This window comes from Centropristis striata, chromosome 20, assembly GCF_030273125.1.
Source record: "Centropristis striata isolate RG_2023a ecotype Rhode Island chromosome 20, C.striata_1.0, whole genome shotgun sequence".
NCBI classification, from domain to species: Eukaryota; Metazoa; Chordata; class Actinopteri; order Perciformes; family Serranidae; genus Centropristis; species Centropristis striata.
Window position 1 is genome coordinate 24952544 of NC_081536.1, and position 19369 is coordinate 24971912.

The 19369-nt window shown below is 39.0% G+C and overlaps 1 protein-coding gene across 7 annotated transcripts in view; it reads left to right on the top strand.

Annotated features, from left to right (window-relative positions):
• itsn1 (intersectin 1 (SH3 domain protein)) overlaps positions 1-19369 on the top strand; it is a 55836-nt gene that overhangs the window by 21024 nt on the left and 15443 nt on the right. Inside the window, exons 18-33 of one of the 7 annotated variants that reach the window (XM_059323925.1) lie at positions 1713-1849; positions 1967-2247; positions 3228-3385; positions 3695-3709; positions 5406-5647; positions 6425-6599; positions 8321-8407; positions 8595-8743; positions 8870-8920; positions 9179-9258; positions 9346-9518; positions 9610-9655; positions 9855-9976; positions 10341-10464; positions 10978-11172; positions 19034-19155. In XM_059323925.1, the coding sequence (XP_059179908.1) occupies positions 1713-1849; positions 1967-2247; positions 3228-3385; positions 3695-3709; positions 5406-5647; positions 6425-6599; positions 8321-8407; positions 8595-8743; positions 8870-8920; positions 9179-9258; positions 9346-9518; positions 9610-9655; positions 9855-9976; positions 10341-10464; positions 10978-11172; positions 19034-19155 (2157 nt within the window). The remainder of the gene's footprint in view (positions 1-1712; positions 1850-1966; positions 2248-3227; positions 3386-3694; positions 3710-5405; positions 5648-6424; positions 6600-8320; positions 8408-8594; positions 8744-8869; positions 8921-9178; positions 9259-9345; positions 9519-9609; positions 9656-9854; positions 9977-10340; positions 10465-10977; positions 11173-19033; positions 19156-19369) is intronic. The other 6 variants (XM_059323926.1, XM_059323929.1, XM_059323930.1 and 3 more) reach the window with 6 other exon arrangements.

Below are 19369 nucleotides of genomic sequence, written 5' to 3' on the forward strand. Positions count from 1 at the left end.
TTTAGTAACAGAGTGTTTTCTAATGGCACAGTTGGTTGTCATGACTAGACAGAACTGCCCCACTGCATCCCCTGACTCCCATCCTCCCCCCTTTTTTGTTTACACCTAACGCCTCCCACAAACGTACTGTGCCTCGTGCAAGCTCCGCCCCCGCCGCCATGACCACATGAGCCCTGTGTTTTGGGACGGGTCAGATCCAACCTCCATTAGTTACCCAGTAACATCCCCTCCCACTTTAAGTTTCTTTCTAAGAGTTCATTTTTCTCTGTCAAACTTGCTAAATGCAAAAATGCAAGTTCTGCTACATAGGAGATACAATTCATGCATGCATTCAACATACTATTTTCAAGTTTGCCAAGTAGGTTTTGCGGCCATTAGGATGTTTTTCTAATGTCAACACCAGCTTCAGTCACTCAAGAGTCTAACTTGGAAAAAAACCACAGTCTAGTTTGAAGATATAGATGTTTTTAGCCAGTTGTTGAAGTTAGGCAGTCAACAGTGCTTCTCTTCAAACATTTGCCTTGCAATAAAAAAACCCATTTTTGCTACACCCACCCAGCCAGAATGCTGCAAGTTGCATCCCACAGCTGGTAAATGTGTTGACCAACTGCAGGTAACTGGTGTATTAGGTGGCAGTGAATAGGTATGTGTTCTAAAGTTGCATTCAAATAATTATAGTGGAAAACCGGACAAGTTCTAATTAGATTTTCTCTTTTGTTTATTTTTGTACTTACTTTTTACTCACTCAATTTTTAAATATATATGTTTATATTGCCATCTGTCCTTAGACCCTTGTTCTGGATAAAGAAAAACTTTCATAAATATCCCTTTAACAAGGCAAAAAGAAAGAAACCTCCGGAAAAGACGTATGTACAGAGTTTTCTGACTCACAGGTGAATTCAAAAAAGTATTGTGCAGTTCCTGCATCCTCTAAACTGCACAAATAAAAAAACAAGAAAGGTGCGTGATTTCTAAAGCACCCTTAAAGTGTGAAATATACCCCTAACAGTGCTGCCAAGCAAATAGCAGCTCAGTGCTCCTGTGCTACTTGCACATACCTGTATTTAAAGATATTTTTTTTTTGGGCATTTTACATGCTTTTTTATTGAAAGCGAGAGACAGATAGAAAGGGGGTGACAGAGGGGAGGACATGAGGTTAAGGGAGCTCAGGCCGGATTCGAACCCAGCTCCACCGCAGCGAGGACTGTACCCTCTATACATGGGGCGCCTGTGTAACCCACTACGCTACGGACCACCCACAACATACCTGTATTTAAAAAAATCATAAAGTTCATCACTAATAGCCACAAGCAGTGAAAATAAGAGTTTCTTGATTGAGCTGTTGGTAACTGAAGTGCATTTAATTCCATGATTCTAAAAAAAAGATGTTGTAAATAAAACATAATCCTTTATAAGATATTAATTTGAAACCTGTACAAAGACAGTATATTTAACCTTTTAAAACCGACCTGTCCACCAGCAGGTAGGAGTCAGGGATCTTAAGCAGGTGCAGGATTGTTTTATCCCCTCAGTGACACAGTTGAAGGGGCGGAGCTTGCCTTGATCACCTGACTAATACATACTGCTGCCGCTGCCGCCGCTGCTGTTGTTGTTGTTGTTCTTTGTTGTCGATGGTAACCCATAGCAGCCAGCCCTCTGATCCCACTTCCTCCTCATCGCTGTTCCTTCCTGTATCCAATGATGCGTTGCAGGAGCTGAGGGAGATCCACAGCCGGCAGCAGAGGCAGAAGCAGAGGGAGCTGGAGGGAGACACACACACACTGACACACACACACCCTCACATACACACCCCGATTGAGAGGAACTCTGCTGAACTGCAGGAGAACAGGTGAGAACGAAATGTTCTTGACAGCTGCAGAGTTCTTGGATTATATCAGAGTTATTCCATTAACCCTGCAAGTTTTTTAAATACTTTATGATATTTCATATGCCTCTCATCCTATAGGTTGTCATCAGATGAGGGCGTGCCCTGGAGGGATGAAGGCGCATCCTCTGTCCCCAACGCCCCCAGCCCCTCCTCCATGTCTGCTCCCCACGCCTGGCTAAACAGAGTGACTCAGGAAGAGGAGGAGAGGAAAAGGAGAGGGATAGAGGAGGAGGAGAAAGAGGGCCAGAAGGGAGCAGGATCAGCAGAGGAGAAGGAGGATGAGGTCCGAGGCAAGAAGGACATGCAGGAGAAGCTGAGCAAGCTGTTCAGTCAGCCGACCGACCCCTGGGCTCCATCAGGTGTGTTTCAGCTGTTAAAGTGCATCCATAACAAGGAGTCAAAGTTCCAAAAATGAGATCCATATCGAAAGCAGGGATTGTTGAGAGGTGGTATCTGTGTTCAAGGCCATCAGCAGCAAGTATAACATGGAACTAAGTTATGTACGGACCTAAGGTGGTATCTGCACTAAATTTTTGGCATTTGTAGCAGACTTTAAATAGGAATTAACGACCTGCAGGCTATTGGCACATTTTTATAAGTAAAGCTTCTGCTTCTTCACTTAGCTTCTTCAACACGTTGAAAAAATATTTAATCCATAATAGTAGAAAGCAAAGTGTCCTCCAAACCTGAACTCATTTCAGAATTTAGTTGCTAAGAACATGGTAGCAGGAACAAGTTGTGCAATATCCTTTCCATGAGGAGCTTTGAGGTTTTAGATCCAAAGTCTGCTTCACTAAATAGTTTATTCAGTTTGGGAAGAAGTACGCAGATCCTTTACTTAGGTAAAGGTAGAAATACCTGAGTCTATAAATACTTTGTTACAAGTAGTCCTGAATTCAAAATGTTACTAAAGTAAAAGTGCATAAGTATTATCACCAAAAAGAAGGAGGGTCGATCACTGATCTGATGATTAAAACTGGTAAAAGTCAAAAATATTTGACTGACAATTACCTTGATTAAAATGATGAATTTCTCTAGACTTTTGTAGGAAACTTTGGGATAATGTCAATCAAATGCATAGCATATGTCTAGTCATTTTTACTAGATTTTACACACATTTTAGGGGTAGAAAAGTTGCATATTATACCTTTTTAAATATAAAAAGTATAAAGTACACTATTTCTCCCTGAACCGTAGTCCATTCAGTGCAAGTATGACTAAAGTTTACGTAAGAACGGTACCTGAGTAAATGTTTTCAGGTACATTCCACCACTAAGTAAATGTCGTCTCAGAGTTTAACCAGCAGCAGACAGTAATGGTGGATTCTCTTTGTTTTCAGTGGAGAAAGCTCCGGTTCCTAATCTGTTTGACCAGAAGGGACAAGTTACCAGCTTCGACCAGCAGCAGTCGGTGAAGGTGGTCTACTACAGGGCTCTTTATCCATTTGATGCTCGCAGCCACGATGAGATCAGTATCGCCCCCGGAGACGTAATCATGGTATGTAGTATGCACTCAAACTTAGTGCAAAAACACATGAACACAGGAGGAGAATGGTGCAAAGGAAATGTGTGCACAATCAGTGAAGACAAGACACAAAGCACATAAGCACAAGGACTTACAGACATATAGTAATATATGTGTTTTATTTTGTATTATATGGGTGTGTGTCTGTATAAAAGCCTCCTGTGTGTGTCTTTTTCTGTTTGTGTCAGTGTCTTTGTGTTGTGTTTGTGTGAGGTGTGTGTGTGTGTGTGTGTGTGTGTGTGTATTAACGGTTTCCTCTCTCCTCTGCTGTGCAAACTGAAGGTGAAGGGGGAATGGGTAAGTTCTTGCCCCCGCCCAGTGTTGTGCCTCCACCAATCACGAGCCAGCTTTCATTTTGAACTCTTGCTGTCATTGGTTCATCACATTATCATCTCCATGTTCATTCATTTACCAGTGGATGAATGTCTTTGCCTTTTGTTTTTAACTAAATCATTCTAATCAGATCTGTAAATGTTGTTATGCTTGATTTATTTTTTCACAATTAATGTAAAAAAAAGTTATAAATGTGCTTAACTGTGATTGTAAAGTATGCAATATAATATAAACTAGGACTGCAAGCAGTACTGAACGGGCTGTCGCAGTACACGCGTTTTGGGGCATGCTGCTGTCGGGGTGTGTGCCTTAAGTCTTATGGTCTGGGCACAGTGGCACTTATTAAATTAAACTGCCACCAGAGCGCCACCTAGGGGCCGATCAATAAAACCTTCAAGGGTTATCCTCAGGAGGGCATTGACGATAAGTATACCAAATTTGGTGTTAATCCGACTAACCGATTTGGAGATATAAAATACTTCAATGTAAAGAGTGCCACCTAGTGGTCATCACCCAAAATTTTGCACAGAACCTCAGGGGCTCATGGGGAAGTAGTTACCTGAGATTCATGTCATTCAGGCACACCAATGTGGAGATATGCAACACTTTGTGTTTTGTGTTGATAATAGCGCCACCTGCAGGAAGTTGTTTTTTAATAACTTGAGTTTTCTTTGGGTTATCAAAATTATTTTAATAACTTTTTGTCATGAGGGTCCATAGATGCTGTGGTCAAAGTTTGGTGCAAAACGATGAAATTGCCTAGGAGGAGTTCGAAAAAGTAGGTTTGCGACATTTTGCGAAAAAACCCCAAAAGGTAGGCGAAAAAGGGCTATGTCACGAGATTCAGCACAACTCAGTGAACGCGTGGATATAAGGTTTTTGAATGTGCGATGAAGTATGTGGGAGTTATTAGCCAAACGCACTTTCCTTTATTATAGCGCCACCTAGTGGTGGAAATTCAGGATGAAAATAGATTATAACATTTTTGTATGAGCTTTGGGGTATGTTCAGGCAGTGAAAAATGCGATCATTTGGGTAGGAGGAAAAAAAGAATAAGCCTTCGAAATACAATAGGGACCTCGCAGGTCGTTGCCTGCTCAGGCCCTAATAATAAATAATCATTTGAAATACAATAGGGACCTCGCAGGTCGTTGCCTGCTCGGGCCCTAATAATAAATAATCATTCAAAATACAATAGGGACCTCGCAGGTCGTTGCCTGCTAGGGCCCTAATAAAGGCTTCTTTACTTTAGGCTACCTTGCAAAAAATACATAAAATGTATGTTTTTACTACCATCAATGTCTTCATAAATAAACTTCCACATGAATAACACAAGATAAGACAGCTGGGTTTACATTCAGAACACGCACACAAATTATGGACAGCAACATTATTGTTTAGTTGGACAGATAATTGACAAAGTTCCCTCTTCATTGTTTAACAGCTACAAATGTCAAGTTATTAAGATTTTCTGGTGTGTGTCTCACTTGATGATCCACTAATTTGGTAATTAATCCTGGAAATCAACAGCTGCTGCTTCTGCTGCTGTGGTCATTGTGTTGTTTACACCACCACTCAATTCTGCCATTAATCTAAACACACACACATCTATATTAGTGTGCATCAACCTTATTTTAATTCCGCTCCTCTGCTGTCACAGGTGGATGAATCCCAAACGGGTGAACCCGGTTGGCTGGGTGGAGAGCTCCGGGGTCGTACCGGTTGGTTTCCAGCCAATTATGCTGAACGGATACCTGACAGTGAAGCGCCGATCAGCCTGCGTGCAACAGCCACAGCCACGCCCACCGCAGCCCAGCAGCCAATGAACACGCCTCCCCCAGCACCTGGACACACCTCCACCGCGTCCTCCGCCAACAGTAACTGGGCCGACTTCAGCACCACGTAAGTCCACGTAAAAAAACTGCCATTAAAATTAATGCTAGGATTTAAAAAAATTACATTCTGGGGTATGACAATAATTTTGATGCTCTTTTTAAAAAAAAAAAATTGCACTATCAGATTTAAAAATAAAAAACCCGATAGTGATACCATAGATGACAAAAATGTCCTCTTCCTTAAACCACTTCATAAATGCTATAAATAAACATAAAATTTCACTTTCACTGACAACATTGAATTTCACTTTAACCGTCTGTTCTGATAAAAATATGAAATCTATCTTATTTCTCCAAATTTTAATATTCAATTTTTATGTTTAAATATAAATATTGAATTAAATTAATAAATATGAATAATAAATAAAAATTATACTAAATGTTAAGGGGATTTATATAAAAAAGAAATATAAATATATATTTTTTAAATATATGTGGATTTTTTTGACTTGGAACTATTTTACTAACCAAAATTATATTTAAAATCAATAAATAAAAAGTAAAAAATGTCCACTGTGATGCACATGGGTTGATACTTAAATTAATGCTGTAAATAGAAATCATGTTTGACAAACATTACTTTGATTATAACTTTTTCCCTCCAAATAAATCTTAATATGAAAAAAAGACTTGAAAACTTAAATATCAGTCAAAACAAAAAAATGGTTTGGAAAATTAATTGTTGCAGTGTTTGAATTTTGAGTCTTCACGTGTTCTTTTAAACACATCCTTTGTATGTGTAGTACTTTTAATAAATGGATTGTCTGTGTGCTTATATTTTCAGTTGGCCCTCCAACCCAGCCAGTCAATCAGACAGCGAGGGATGGGACGCATGGCCGACCTCGTCAGCCAGTCAGAATCCTTCGCTCAGCGTTCCCTCAGCGCAGCTACGGCAGCGATCCGCCTTCACACCGGCTACAATGACGACGGGCTCCTCCCCCTCTCCTGTGCTGGGACAGGTAGGAACAATAGCAGTGTTTCCATTACAGTCCAATACCCGGAATGAGGCGGGTCTCACTTGCCGAAACGCCCCTAATTTGAATATGAGCCGCCCTGAGCAGTTTTTTGACCAGACTTTTTTTGGCCCTGTGGAAGGGCCGTTTTTCTCCCCTGAAAAAAGCCTGGTTGCTGATTGGATAGAAGGCTAAGCAGGATGTGACGTAGTACTCGACGCCACAACAACACGTGCCATTTGTAAAAGCCAGCAAAGTAGCAAGTAGTCACAAGCGACAATAAACACAAGCCCCTTTCTTAGTGTGGTCCCGCAGATCCCCGCTATATTTCTGGAAAGATCTGTGCCAGCTCTTCGCCTTACTGGGGATTTCCACCGGCCGCGTTACAGCAGCAGCGCGTCTCCACAGCGTTTTTGCTGCGTCTGTCAATTCACACCGGGCGCGTTACAGCAGCAGCACGTCAGCTTAGCGAGCCGGCCGTATACACGCGAGATAACGAGATCACGCGATAATCCTGACCATACGGGAGACCGCAAGATCCCGTGATAAACTTTAAACTCTATTTATACAGTTTATGTATAAACTGTGTGTATAAAGTAAACAACAACAACAAAAACCAACTTACCTTGCTTCTCTGAGGTGAAAGATATGTTGATCTGACCATCTATCCTTATAAAAACAATACGTTATGTCATAAATGATTGTATGATGTTCCACTTCAACAATCAGTCTCTTGTCTTCCGTGTCGCCGATCCTCTGAGACCCTTTGATTGATTGATTGCCGATCTGGTGCCCCGGTCATAACATAATGTTGATGTGAAGTAGTTTTAGGCTGCATGAACTGCGTATTGTGTTTTATTTTGAAAGGGGCGGAAGTGTTTTACGCTGATTCTGAGTCGGACTTCCTGTCTGGTGCGATCTGCTCTGTTGAGATTCAGGCGATTTGGCAGCGTCTCGCGGAGAAATAGAAGTCCTACCTAATGCTCGCGTAGAGACGCTGACGCGACGCTGCAGTAACGTTACGCTACGCGCCCGGTGGAAATGCTCTCATTGATTAGAGTGTTACCTATTTGCAACGTCATACACGACGCTGACGTTACGCTGCAGTAACGCGCCCGGTGGAAATCAGGCTTTAGGGCGTTCATGGTGATCCCGCAAAGGCGTAATTTTCTTGGTGCAGTCTGGCGTCGTGGAATGAGGTGAGCAGTAGCACAGTGCTAATCGGCTAACAGTTAGCTCTGTAGCAGTACAGTGTGTATGTGCTTCTGCTGCAGGAGGTGTTCACTTAGCGATCTCTGTTTGTTTACAACAAGCACCTGACACTTTGTGCACAGTTAGCGATGCCGGTTAATTCAAGATCACTATGTTTATGATCTAGCAAAGACGCTGTGCATAATTAGCCATGCTGGTTTGTTTATGATCAGCAGCGGACGTTGTGCACAGTTAGGGACGGTGGCAACAGTTGTGTCTCCCCTGTTTAATCTGTTTCGTATGCGATTTTTTAACTTTAAAAAAAAAATGTCCCCCCATTTTTTATGTCAGTGTTGAACAAAATACTCATGGTCAAGATTTGTGCCATAATCTAGCGCCCTAAGTCAAACTGGGTCCCCCATTGGGTTCAGTTTGAAAGTAAAGTCCTTCTTTTCGCTAAAATCAGCTTGTATATGAACATCTGATTACATATTATTCTTATCTGATTGGTGCTATTGGCTTTTTCTGTTTGTCAGGGGGAGAAGGTCGAGGGTCTTCAGGCTCAGGCTTTGTATCCCTGGAGAGCGAAGAAGGACAACCACCTCAACTTCAATAAAAATGAGGTAGATGATTGACCTTTATAGAAACTTCACATTGGACTATCCCTCTTCTATTTTAATTCAGAATATGTGTGTTTTTGCTTTTATTATGTTGCATGTTTCTTTTTCTTATAATCTTTTCATGAATTTTCTTAGTGGGCTAATTTTTTTGTTTAACAGAATAGAACTAACAGTTTTGTTGTTACTGCAGATCATAACAGTGTTGGAGCAGCAGGACATGTGGTGGTTAGGTGAACTGCAGACCGGACAGCGAGGCTGGTTCCCTAAAAGTTACGTTAAGCTCATCTCAGCCTCCATGCCTCCTCCCCCTGGTGCTGCAGCACGCAGTAAAAACACAAGGTGGGTCAAAATGTTGTATCAAGTAAGACAGAACTTCTACTTCAGCCTCACCACACAACTTCACTTTTAAGATTTTGTGTTCTCTTCTCACCTCTTGCTGCATATCACATCATTTAATCCTTATAGAGGGAGTGCAGCTACAGACCCTGAGACATCACCTTCTAGACATAACCAAAGGTGATTAAACAAATGATATTATGGTTGTAAGGCTTGTAAATGAGCTAATCTGAGCAAAAAAAATCATAATCATCATAAATGGCTCAGATCATAAATCACCTTTTTAAGAAGGTGCATGAAGAGACGTGTCATACCAAGCATGATTCTTGTGCTAGTAGAACAGTAGTTGATTATATTTGTTGTATAGCAAACTTCTGTGTACCTATCTTTTGTCTTATCTACAGTTTAAACAGTTTTCTTCTTCCTTGTCCCTTTTAGTGAGTCTGGAGTGTCAGAGAGCCCGCCCAATGGGAAACGCCCCTCCCCTTCCCCAACAAAATCCTCTGAGTCTGGAGAAGGTAATACACACAAACATGTAAATCTATGTTTTTTAAATCAGCTGAGAAATTGTCATTGATGCCTTGTGTCCATATGTGTGTCTACAGAGTATGTGGCTATGTACACCTACGAGAGCAGCGAACAGGGGGACCTGAGCTTTCAGCAGGGAGATATCGTTATGGTGACTAGGAAAGAAGGGGATTGGTGGACAGGCATGGTGGCGGGAAAGACGGGAGTCTTCCCTTCAAACTACGTCAAACCACGAGACTCGGCCTCAGAGGTGAGATATGGATTAGAACTGTGAGTGTGTCTTTTTTTATACACAACAAGGGAAATGTTAGTAACAGTTGTTATTTAAACTTTGTCTCCAGTCTTTGGGACCAGCAGGGAAGACGGGAAGCCTGGGAAAGAAACCAGGTGAGCTCCCAGTTACTTTGTATTAACAGCTGCTGTAGCCTTCTCTGCACCTTTTTGATCCAATATAAATTTGGAGCTAAAATCAATAATTTTTGTTCATCAGACCTGATATCAACACCAAATTCACATATCTACCCATTTCAAAATGAAAGCGATGAAATTACTTAATCTCATTTTCTTTTCTGTCTGTCTCCATCAGAGATCGCTCAGGTGATCGCCCCGTACAGTGCTACAGGAGCAGAGCAGCTGACGTTAGCTCCAGGACAGCTCATCCTCATTAGAAAAAAGAACCCCGGGGGCTGGTGGGAGGGTGAACTCCAGGTACACAACCTCCTATATACGCAAATAAATGTTCATCATTTTAAGCATGAAAATAAATGATAAAGTCTAGCTAGACTCCATAAGGCTAGTAACCCTAATCCTGTTTAATTACACTTAACATCAGTTGCAACATACATGCAGTATGTATATATGTAATATTCTACAATCATTTTTTCTACATTCTATCAAATAACACTTAAATTGTAGTTTTCTTTGGACTATATGGCAATAAAGCCATAAATTATCTTCCTATATTTAGTGTATTATTATTATTATTTAATTATAATTATATAATTGTGAATTATGAGGCTTTTTACATAATGTTGTAATTTACAACTAACATGCTGTGTTTTAATTGGTTCAGGCTCGGGGGAAGAAGCGCCAGATAGGCTGGTTTCCTGCCAATTATGTGAAGTTACTCAGTCCAAGCACCAGCAAGACGACACCCACGGAGCCTACCCCTCCGAAACTGGCTCCTGCTAGCACAGGTACTCACACTCACACACTCAAATAAATTAAAGTATAGTATAAAATCCTGCAGCTACACAATTACATATATATATATATATATATATATATATGACAGTGTAATACAGAAGTGATTGAAATGTTCATTATTCTTATAATAATAAAAACAGTTACCAAAGTTTCCAAATGGCAAAAACTACCTCAGATCTCATAATGAGCACTTTGTCTTTCTTTGACTACTTCATTACTGTCTTTTCAAAGTAAATGATAAAAAAAAATTGCCCTCTTTTTCAATTCAGTTTTTTCTGCTGCTTTTTTCTGCAAACTGTGACTTTGGTTTACCTTTACAACTTTAGTGAACACATCTGCACTATCTTTGTAAGACCAACATGAATCTGTGCAGATTAAAATATTTTTAAATGCTAGAAAAGGAAACTATAATTTCATATTAAAAGGGGGAATAGTATCTCTTTCTGTAACATGTGACCATGAAGCTGAAAAGTTTGACTTCCCATGTGTCTCTGGTCCTGAAGCAGTGTGTCAGGTGATCGGCATGTACGACTATGTGGCCCAGAACGACGACGAGCTGGCCTTCCTGAAGGGTCAGGTGATCACGGTGCTCAACAAGGACGACTGTGATTGGTGGAAGGGGGAGCTCAATGGGCGGGAGGGTCTGTTTCCAAGCAACTACGTCAAACTCACCACGGACACTGACCCGAGCACGCAGTGTGAGTGGACGCAAACACACACATGCATAACCTCACCTGCACACATACACAAAATTAACATATCAACATACTCTCAATGGGAAACAGCCACACTTACACACTCTCTCTCCCTCACACACACACATGCTCACACACATGCTCACACACACACACACACACACACACACATGCTCACACACACACACACACACACACACACACACACACACACACACCCCAGAGCCAGGTGTGGAGATGCTGTCCCTCTCTCAGTGTTTGACCCCGGATTGGTTTGACCTCTGACCTTTCACCTCTGACACTCCTTTGGGCCTCTTTGAAAAAACCTCCCAGTCATGCAACACCTCTGGGTGGTGTTTGTGTGTGTTTGTGTGGCGTGTATGTGCATGCATGTGTGTGTATATGTGCGCGCATCAGTGTAAAGGTGTTCCCCCTCTTCCTGCATGTGTCCCTTCAGCATGATCCACCATAGACTTAGAGGTTCTAGAGCTGAGCAAAGACACAGTGGCAGTAAACCTGGACTGACATCTGAAGTGCTTAAGTGGGTATTTTTTGAATTTTTTTAATTAAAATTTAATGCAAATTTGCACTATCATCAAAAATATTTTTAATTTCAAGATTCTAATGCAGACACATGTCAGAGTTGTATAAAAAACACTTATTATATAAAAATATTGATATATCTCTGCAATACATCCCAGGTTAGGTGACAAAAAAGATTGAAATAACTAAATGTAGAACAGGTACAATTCAGTGGAAAATATATATAAATATTTCAGAAACGATGTAATTATAAAAATTGTATTTCCTTTCCTTTACGGGCTGTGAATCTATCATTACAAGCTTGTATAATACAAACACATTTCCCCTTATTGAAAGTGTTGATTAAATAAGTAGCACAGACTACAACCCATGTCATTTGGGTATGTCATACATTTTAAAGTTCTTAATAAAATAAAATAAAAATAAAAAATTATATATATTATATAAATATACAAATATAAACATACTTATCTATGTGGATTTTACAAAGTCTGAGTTTATCCTCACATGCCATTTTGCTGCTGGCAGATTAGTTTTAAATGTGGAAAGGAAGGAAAGCATCCACAGTGAATTGCTTAGATAAAAAACTGCATTCAGGGCCTTTAAAATGTATAAAACATTTCAGAGATTTTGGCCTCTCATCCACACTCAAACTGCATTTTAGGTCGATGACAACTGACCTTTTGCTCGTCTCCTTCCAAAGTGAAGATTTTCAGAAACTTGTATAAGTGTTGATGTGTAGACAGGGCTTGAAACTTGAATCCAAGCGTGTGCTGTTACCTCTTTTGTCAAAAGTTACAAATGAGGTGGCATTTTGTACGAAGGAGCCAAATTAGTGCTTTTCCTGAGGTTGCAAACAGGACATTTTTACACATCACACATACATGTAAAGTTACTCTTCCATTACATTAGGGAATGTAATTACATAATAAATAAAAGGTATGATTTCTTCCATTCTTGATGCACATTTGCGTCCTTCGAGTAATCTTCTAATTAGCCAGCATCATCTTTGCTCAGTTGGTCAACATGGCTTAAGGTTAAAGGTTATATTCTCTTGACGGCACTTCAGTTGTCTTTTTGTGTGTTCTGTTGATTTGTTTGTTTTCAAAAATACCTGTGGACATGTGGACATTCTTCCATTTACAAATTATTATGTCTGCAGAAAAAAGCTCTGCCACGCTGCTCGCTGCTCGCTCTAGATGCTCTAGTTCTATGCTAGGTTAGCGCACACCTCCACACTTCTCTGTCTTGCTGCACGCTCCACCCACCTAGCACCCGATTGGTTGTTGTTGATGTTGTTGTTGTTGTTGTTTTGTTTAGTTGTTTTTGTTGATGTTGTTGTTGTCGTCCTCTCTCTAGGATCATATCATTACCCAGAACCCCCCTCTCCTCAAAGCCCTCAAAGAGACCCACTAGGCCACGCCCACTAGGCCACTCAACCAATGGGACAGCAGCAAGAGGTCACATGACCCTGGAAATGGCGACTCTCCACCAATAGAAGCCAGAGAGAGACAGACAGACAGACAAACAGACAGACTGTAACGTTAAAACGCCCAGTGGTGGCGAGAACTCTGTCTATGCATGGCTCTGACTGGACTTGGCCAAACTCTGTTTATCTAAGATCTCTGGCTCCAAACAGCATTGTTCAACACGAGGGAGATCAATAGTCAGGACTCCTCTCCTCTCCAGCTTTCTTCTTCTCTTTTCCATCTTTCCTTCTCCTTCTGCTTCTTCTTCTTCTTCTTCGTCATCTTCTTCTTCTTCTTCTTCTTCTTCTTCTTCTTCTTCTTCTTCTTCTTCTTCTCTTTCTGTTTTATCAGTCTTAAGATGTTTTAGATAAGGAGGGAGAAGAGGAAAGGAGGAGGGAGAAGAGATGAGACTATTGAGCTCCTTTCTCCCAGATTGGACTGATGATTTTTTTGACTGGATCACACACACACACACACGCACACGCACACGCACACACACACACACACACACACACACACACACACACACACGTTAACATTTATCCATACACAGCCCGATCGTAGCGTGGTACAGTGGATAGTGGGTCATTTTGTGGCTTTATGGGAGATTCTCCCATTAGAATCAGTAGCTCAGCTCATCCCGCTCCCTCCTGTTCTTTTACATTTTTTTATTTTTATTTTTAACCTTGCTCCCATTGGTTCATCAGCTTCATTCACCTGTCAATTAAAATCGCTGGCTGGCTCCAACCCCTCCCTCACCCCCCACCCCTCACTAACCCCTCCTCCCTTCCCACAGCTTCACAGAAAGACCCACTATCTGCTGGAGGACAAGTCTCAATGTCTCCTCTCCTCTTCTTCATCTTTCTGTTCCTCAAAACCAAAGACGCCTTCCCTCCTTCTTCTTCTTCTTCTTCTTCTTCTTCTTCTTCTTCTTCTTCTTCTTCTGCTTCTGCTTCTTCTTCTGCTTCTGCTTTTTCCCCTCTCACACAAAAAGAAGATGGAGAGGAAATGAGGCAGTATTGAGACGCGTCCCACAGCAGCTGAGCGCTAAGTTTCAACCCAGGATGCAGCTCCCTTTTATGGTTTTTCCAGTTAGTTTTCTCCTCGCTTCCTTTTTTGGTAGGGAAGGAGGCATAAAAGGGAGCGAGCAGCTGGAATGGGACTCAGCCCTTCAGCTCAGGGCATTAAAATGGAAAGCCATGCTGTAACTGCTTAGCATACGAGCTAACCTAATTACACACACACACACACACGCAAACACATACACAAAATGCAAAGTGGTACAGAGAGTTATGCACATGACCTGAAACAGTGTGAACCTATTGCACACACACACACACACACACACACGCGCACACATTGATAATGGTTTTATCCGTTGTAGTTTAACATTCTGAATATGTATTAACTGATTTGTTTTATGTTTCTGTTGTTGTTTTTGTTTACATGTTTTTATCGTTTTGTCTGTTGCTATGATGACTCGAAGATGCTGTCACACTGTTGAGGGTTAGAACAGGATAATGGACAGATTTGGTACTAAACATGTAGGGGTGGAACGATTTGTTGTGCAAAAATCAAAAGAAAAAACCCTCGCTCGTGGCCGTCATCAGATCTTTGAATCATTCCAGTTAAAGGAATATTTTGGGAATTTTGGGAAAAATGAAATTATATGCTTTCTTGAAAAGATAAAATGAAGTGTGACGCTACAACCAGGTGTTAATTAACTTTTCTTAACTTAGCTTAAAACTGACATCACTTTAAAAAAAATAATACACGTCAAATAATTTCAAAGCACATAAATCCCTGTAAAACTTTTTACATTTCTGTTTTTTGCATAGATTTAACAAACGGTTCGTACAAAGTCTTGAATGTCAGAAAAAAGGTTAAATTTTAACGGCTTTGTTTGCTAAAATAATGTGCTTGAATATACATGAAAAATGCTTATTTTTAAACAAAATCTGGTGACTTATCTGCACAATAACTCATAGAAACCAAAAATGTTTTTATACTTGATAGGAAATGATTCTATTGTCATATTTGTTTGCTCAAGAAAGGTTTTTTTCTAAAGTTTACACGTAATTTAAAGCTAGATAAATCATCTGTTGATCCTTTACTTTGGAAATTAAAAAAGTTGACATGAGCAGCTGGTCAAATAAACAAAACAACAATGTCTATTAATCGCTGTGGGTATAAAGGAATTCTGCAAACTTTATTTTTCACAATTGTGCTGTAAGAACCCTGAACAAACTGTTGATCTCCTCTTCTCACACAAGAAACAAATAAGCACATTCCCTAAAATTACAAACATATTCCTTTGAATAGCTCTGTTAATTTTTAAATTCACAAACTCGTGTAATTTGTATCGTCTTGATTTTCAACACTGATGCACCTTTTTGAGAGTGTTTCAGCTCACTGTCACCAGACTTCATGCACAAAAAAGCTGATTTTAAATTTGCTTTCCCTCTGCACAATCTTTTCACCCCTACGAGACTTTAAGGCAGAGACAGTGAAACCTGTGAAATTTTTAAACTCGCACTAAAAACATTTACATCTACTGCAGTTTCCTCCAAACGTTTAACACAGTTTGTCATATCTTATATTTTATTTTATCACATTACTGATTAACAGCTCTGTGTTGAGGGACAGTGGAAACAAACTGACAGCATCACCTCACTTTCTAATAATATATATATACCGTACTCTACCTTTACAGAACCCTCCGTTTGTTCACATAGCAGCAGACTAGTGTTATAGCGGTTGCCATATCAGATTTGTATTGTTTTTGTTTTTGTTTATCCAGATGACAGTATTGTGATTTTTAATGTTTACCCTCAGAAACACAAAACAACAAAATGAAAACGAATATTGCAACTTTTTATACAACAAGCAATAGAGTTGTTATTATTGTTGTTATCATTATTATTATTATTATTATTAATAACCTGCTTGGATCCCATTGGCTCCTCAGTGTGTCAGTATTGGAGGTGAAGGTCTCTGATTGGGTGATGGGGCAAAGACCATCGGCTGTTAAACAAACTCAGGCTGGAGGACTGAATTTGGGTCCTCAGTGGACAGAAATATGAGCAGGTTTTAATCAGATCCTGGTTTTCAGGCTCAGAAGTTATTTTATGTCATAGTTTGGCAACCGATGGTCGAGACTTGGAAGCAGATTTCCGCCAATGTGATAAAAAAAACAACAAATCTTTTAAGGCATTATAATGAGAAACATTCTCAAAATGTTAAGTTGGGATCTCAAACTAATGACTTATGAGAAACATTCTTAAAATAATGACTTTGTATCCAGAATGATGAGATACCTTTTCAAAATAATCGCATGTTTTCTTACATGAATGACTTCCTATTTAAAAATGATGAACTTTTTCAAAATAATGGCTTATAATCTTATAATAATGACTTCCTGTAATAATGAAACCTGTTCTAAAAAATGGGACACTTTCCCAAAATTATGTTTTTTAATCACAAGTGCATGACATAGTATCTTGAAATAACTGATAATTCTCAAAATAAGTCTGTATTGTTGCAAAATAATGACTTCCTATTGCAAAATAATGAGAATGAAAGTTAATGGCTTAAAATCTTAAAATAATTACTTTGTCTTAAAATAATGATGAACCTTTTCAAAATAATAAACTCATTCTAAATAATGAGACTTTTCCAAAATAATGGCTTATGATCTCAAATTTATGACTTGCCATTCAAAAATAATTATTTTCTCTCAAATTAATGACTTTGTTTGTTAAAATAATGACATGCCTTAAAACAATATGATTTTTTTTCAAAATAGTGAAACTTTCAAAACAGTGGCTTATTTCCTCAAAGTAATGTCATTTTATCTAAAAATATAAGAACCTTTTGTCAGAATACAAAAACATTTTCCTAAATTATCAGAAAAATTCTATATAATCAGTGTCTTTTGAGAGCGTCATTATTTTGGGATACCAAGTCATTATTTTCGTAAAGCTTTTTATTATTTTGAAACACTACATCATTATTCCAAGATCCTCTTTATTTTGATAACGTTTCTCATAATAAAAACCTATGGGATTTTTATTTTTTCATCTTCTTCTTTCGGAAATGGTCTTCCATACTCCTCACAGTCCGATCGAGTATTTTAGGTTAGAACAAAGAGCCGCCTAGACCAGAGCCATGCTCCACAGAGCTGTACCGATATCCTACATTATAATAACGCCTGTTACTACATGTTAACTCTCCCATCTGCAGCCAGTTTTGTCCCTTTTAGCATTAAATAAAAATCATTTTGGGAAGTCTGCAGGTGGAAGCGGCCCTCAATTCAAGATTGAAACTCAGATTTATTAATTTCAACAGAACACTTTGAAGCGTGACTCTGGTCTAGTCTGGTTTGTTGAAAAATGAATAAATAAATGCTCTGTATAGTTAATCTAATGAATGGTAATGGTTGATGCTTCTTATGGATTATAAATAGCAACTCTGGTGAAAGGATGAATGGATTAACAGCCAAATGTAACCTGACTGCACTCTGTGTCAGATGAGTGAATGAGTGTGTGTGTGTGAGTGAAATAAAGCATGAATGAACAACTTTAATGGTCAGATGGAAACAAAGGAACGAAAAGGATACTTGAATGAACGAGTGAATGAAATGTACAGAATGTTATCTAGCGTCGATAGTGAAAAATGTTCTGAGGTTTTATTGGTGGAGACTTTTGATGAAGCGGTGAATCTGACTGGTCCTGATGATTAAATGCTCTGAGACAGACTGCAGACTGGCCTCGTTACTCTCTCTCATGCACTCACGCACTCACGCACGCACGCACACGCACACACACACACACACACACACACACTGACCTCTTATGTACAAGTTATCTGTACATGTTCACTTCATTGTATATTAAATCCCTTTATTCAATTTCAATAAAAAAATATATTAAAGAGAAAAATAACAATAACAATTATCTGTGTTTCGTTAAAAGTCAATTATCCATGCTCTCTTCATACAGCTATATCTACCTTGCATATTTGTTTTATTTTAAAATTAAAAAAATTGTATAGTTTATGTATTATTTATTTGAAAAAAGAAAATATAATTTCATAATGTTTTTTTTGGCGAGATACTATGTTGCTAAATATATCATACAGTATTGTACCACTTGTTTAAAATCACAATAAAATTATATATATATATATATATATATATATATATATATATATACTATATACATGTATTTATGTATGTATATTGTATAATTAGCCTTAATAATAACACAAGTGCAGCAGAGCCCAATTAAATCTGATCTTTTTAATGTTTGTGATGAGAAAATAAAACTGATTTTATTGCATTTTTTTCCTCTTTTTCTTTTTCTTTTTTTGCTCAGCTTAAAACTATTTCAGGGAACAAAAGTCAGAAATATCTTCACAAATACTCACTCTGACCTTCAGAAAACTAAATTACACTGTTAAGTGTGATTTAAGTGCATATGTGCCATTTTGTGCCATATGCAAAACGTTTCTCTAAAGTCTGCAGTCAAAACAGAAGCCATATTAGGAAGCTTGAATAGGTAAACTTTAAAAAAAAAAGTCAAATATAAACTTTTAACAGACATTCCTCTGTACTATCTATACACTTGCACACATATCTGGACATCTGAATGATGATTCACAGATTTACAGTTTCACTGAGCACAAAGCAGACAAATATGACAGACTTTTGACTCAAACATTCCTACAGACTGTTCCACTCTGTTTGTTGATCTCAGGTATGTATTTTGTTAGTAATGCAGGTAAAAAAGGTGTATCTGTTTTCACTCTCAGGGTATGTGATTGACAGTTCTGTGTGTGTGTGTGTGTTTAAGGGTGTGCTGACCTCCACCTGCTGGACATGCTGAGTCCCATGGAGAGGAAGCGGCAGGGATATATCCACGAGCTGATCGTCACTGAGGAGAACTACGTCAACGACCTGCAGCTCGTCACAGAGGTAAATACAGATAAATATACATTATGTCCAATATTTAACAAAAAACATTTACCAGTTAGGCAGCTGGACAATTAACTTTGAATCTGTTTTGATTGCAAATATTTTTATTTTCTCGTGTATCAAAGAGTTTTTTGCACAATTTGCACACATCATTAAGATTTATAAGTATAGTTGAATGTTTTTCTGTCACAGAATGCTTTAAAAGTATAATATG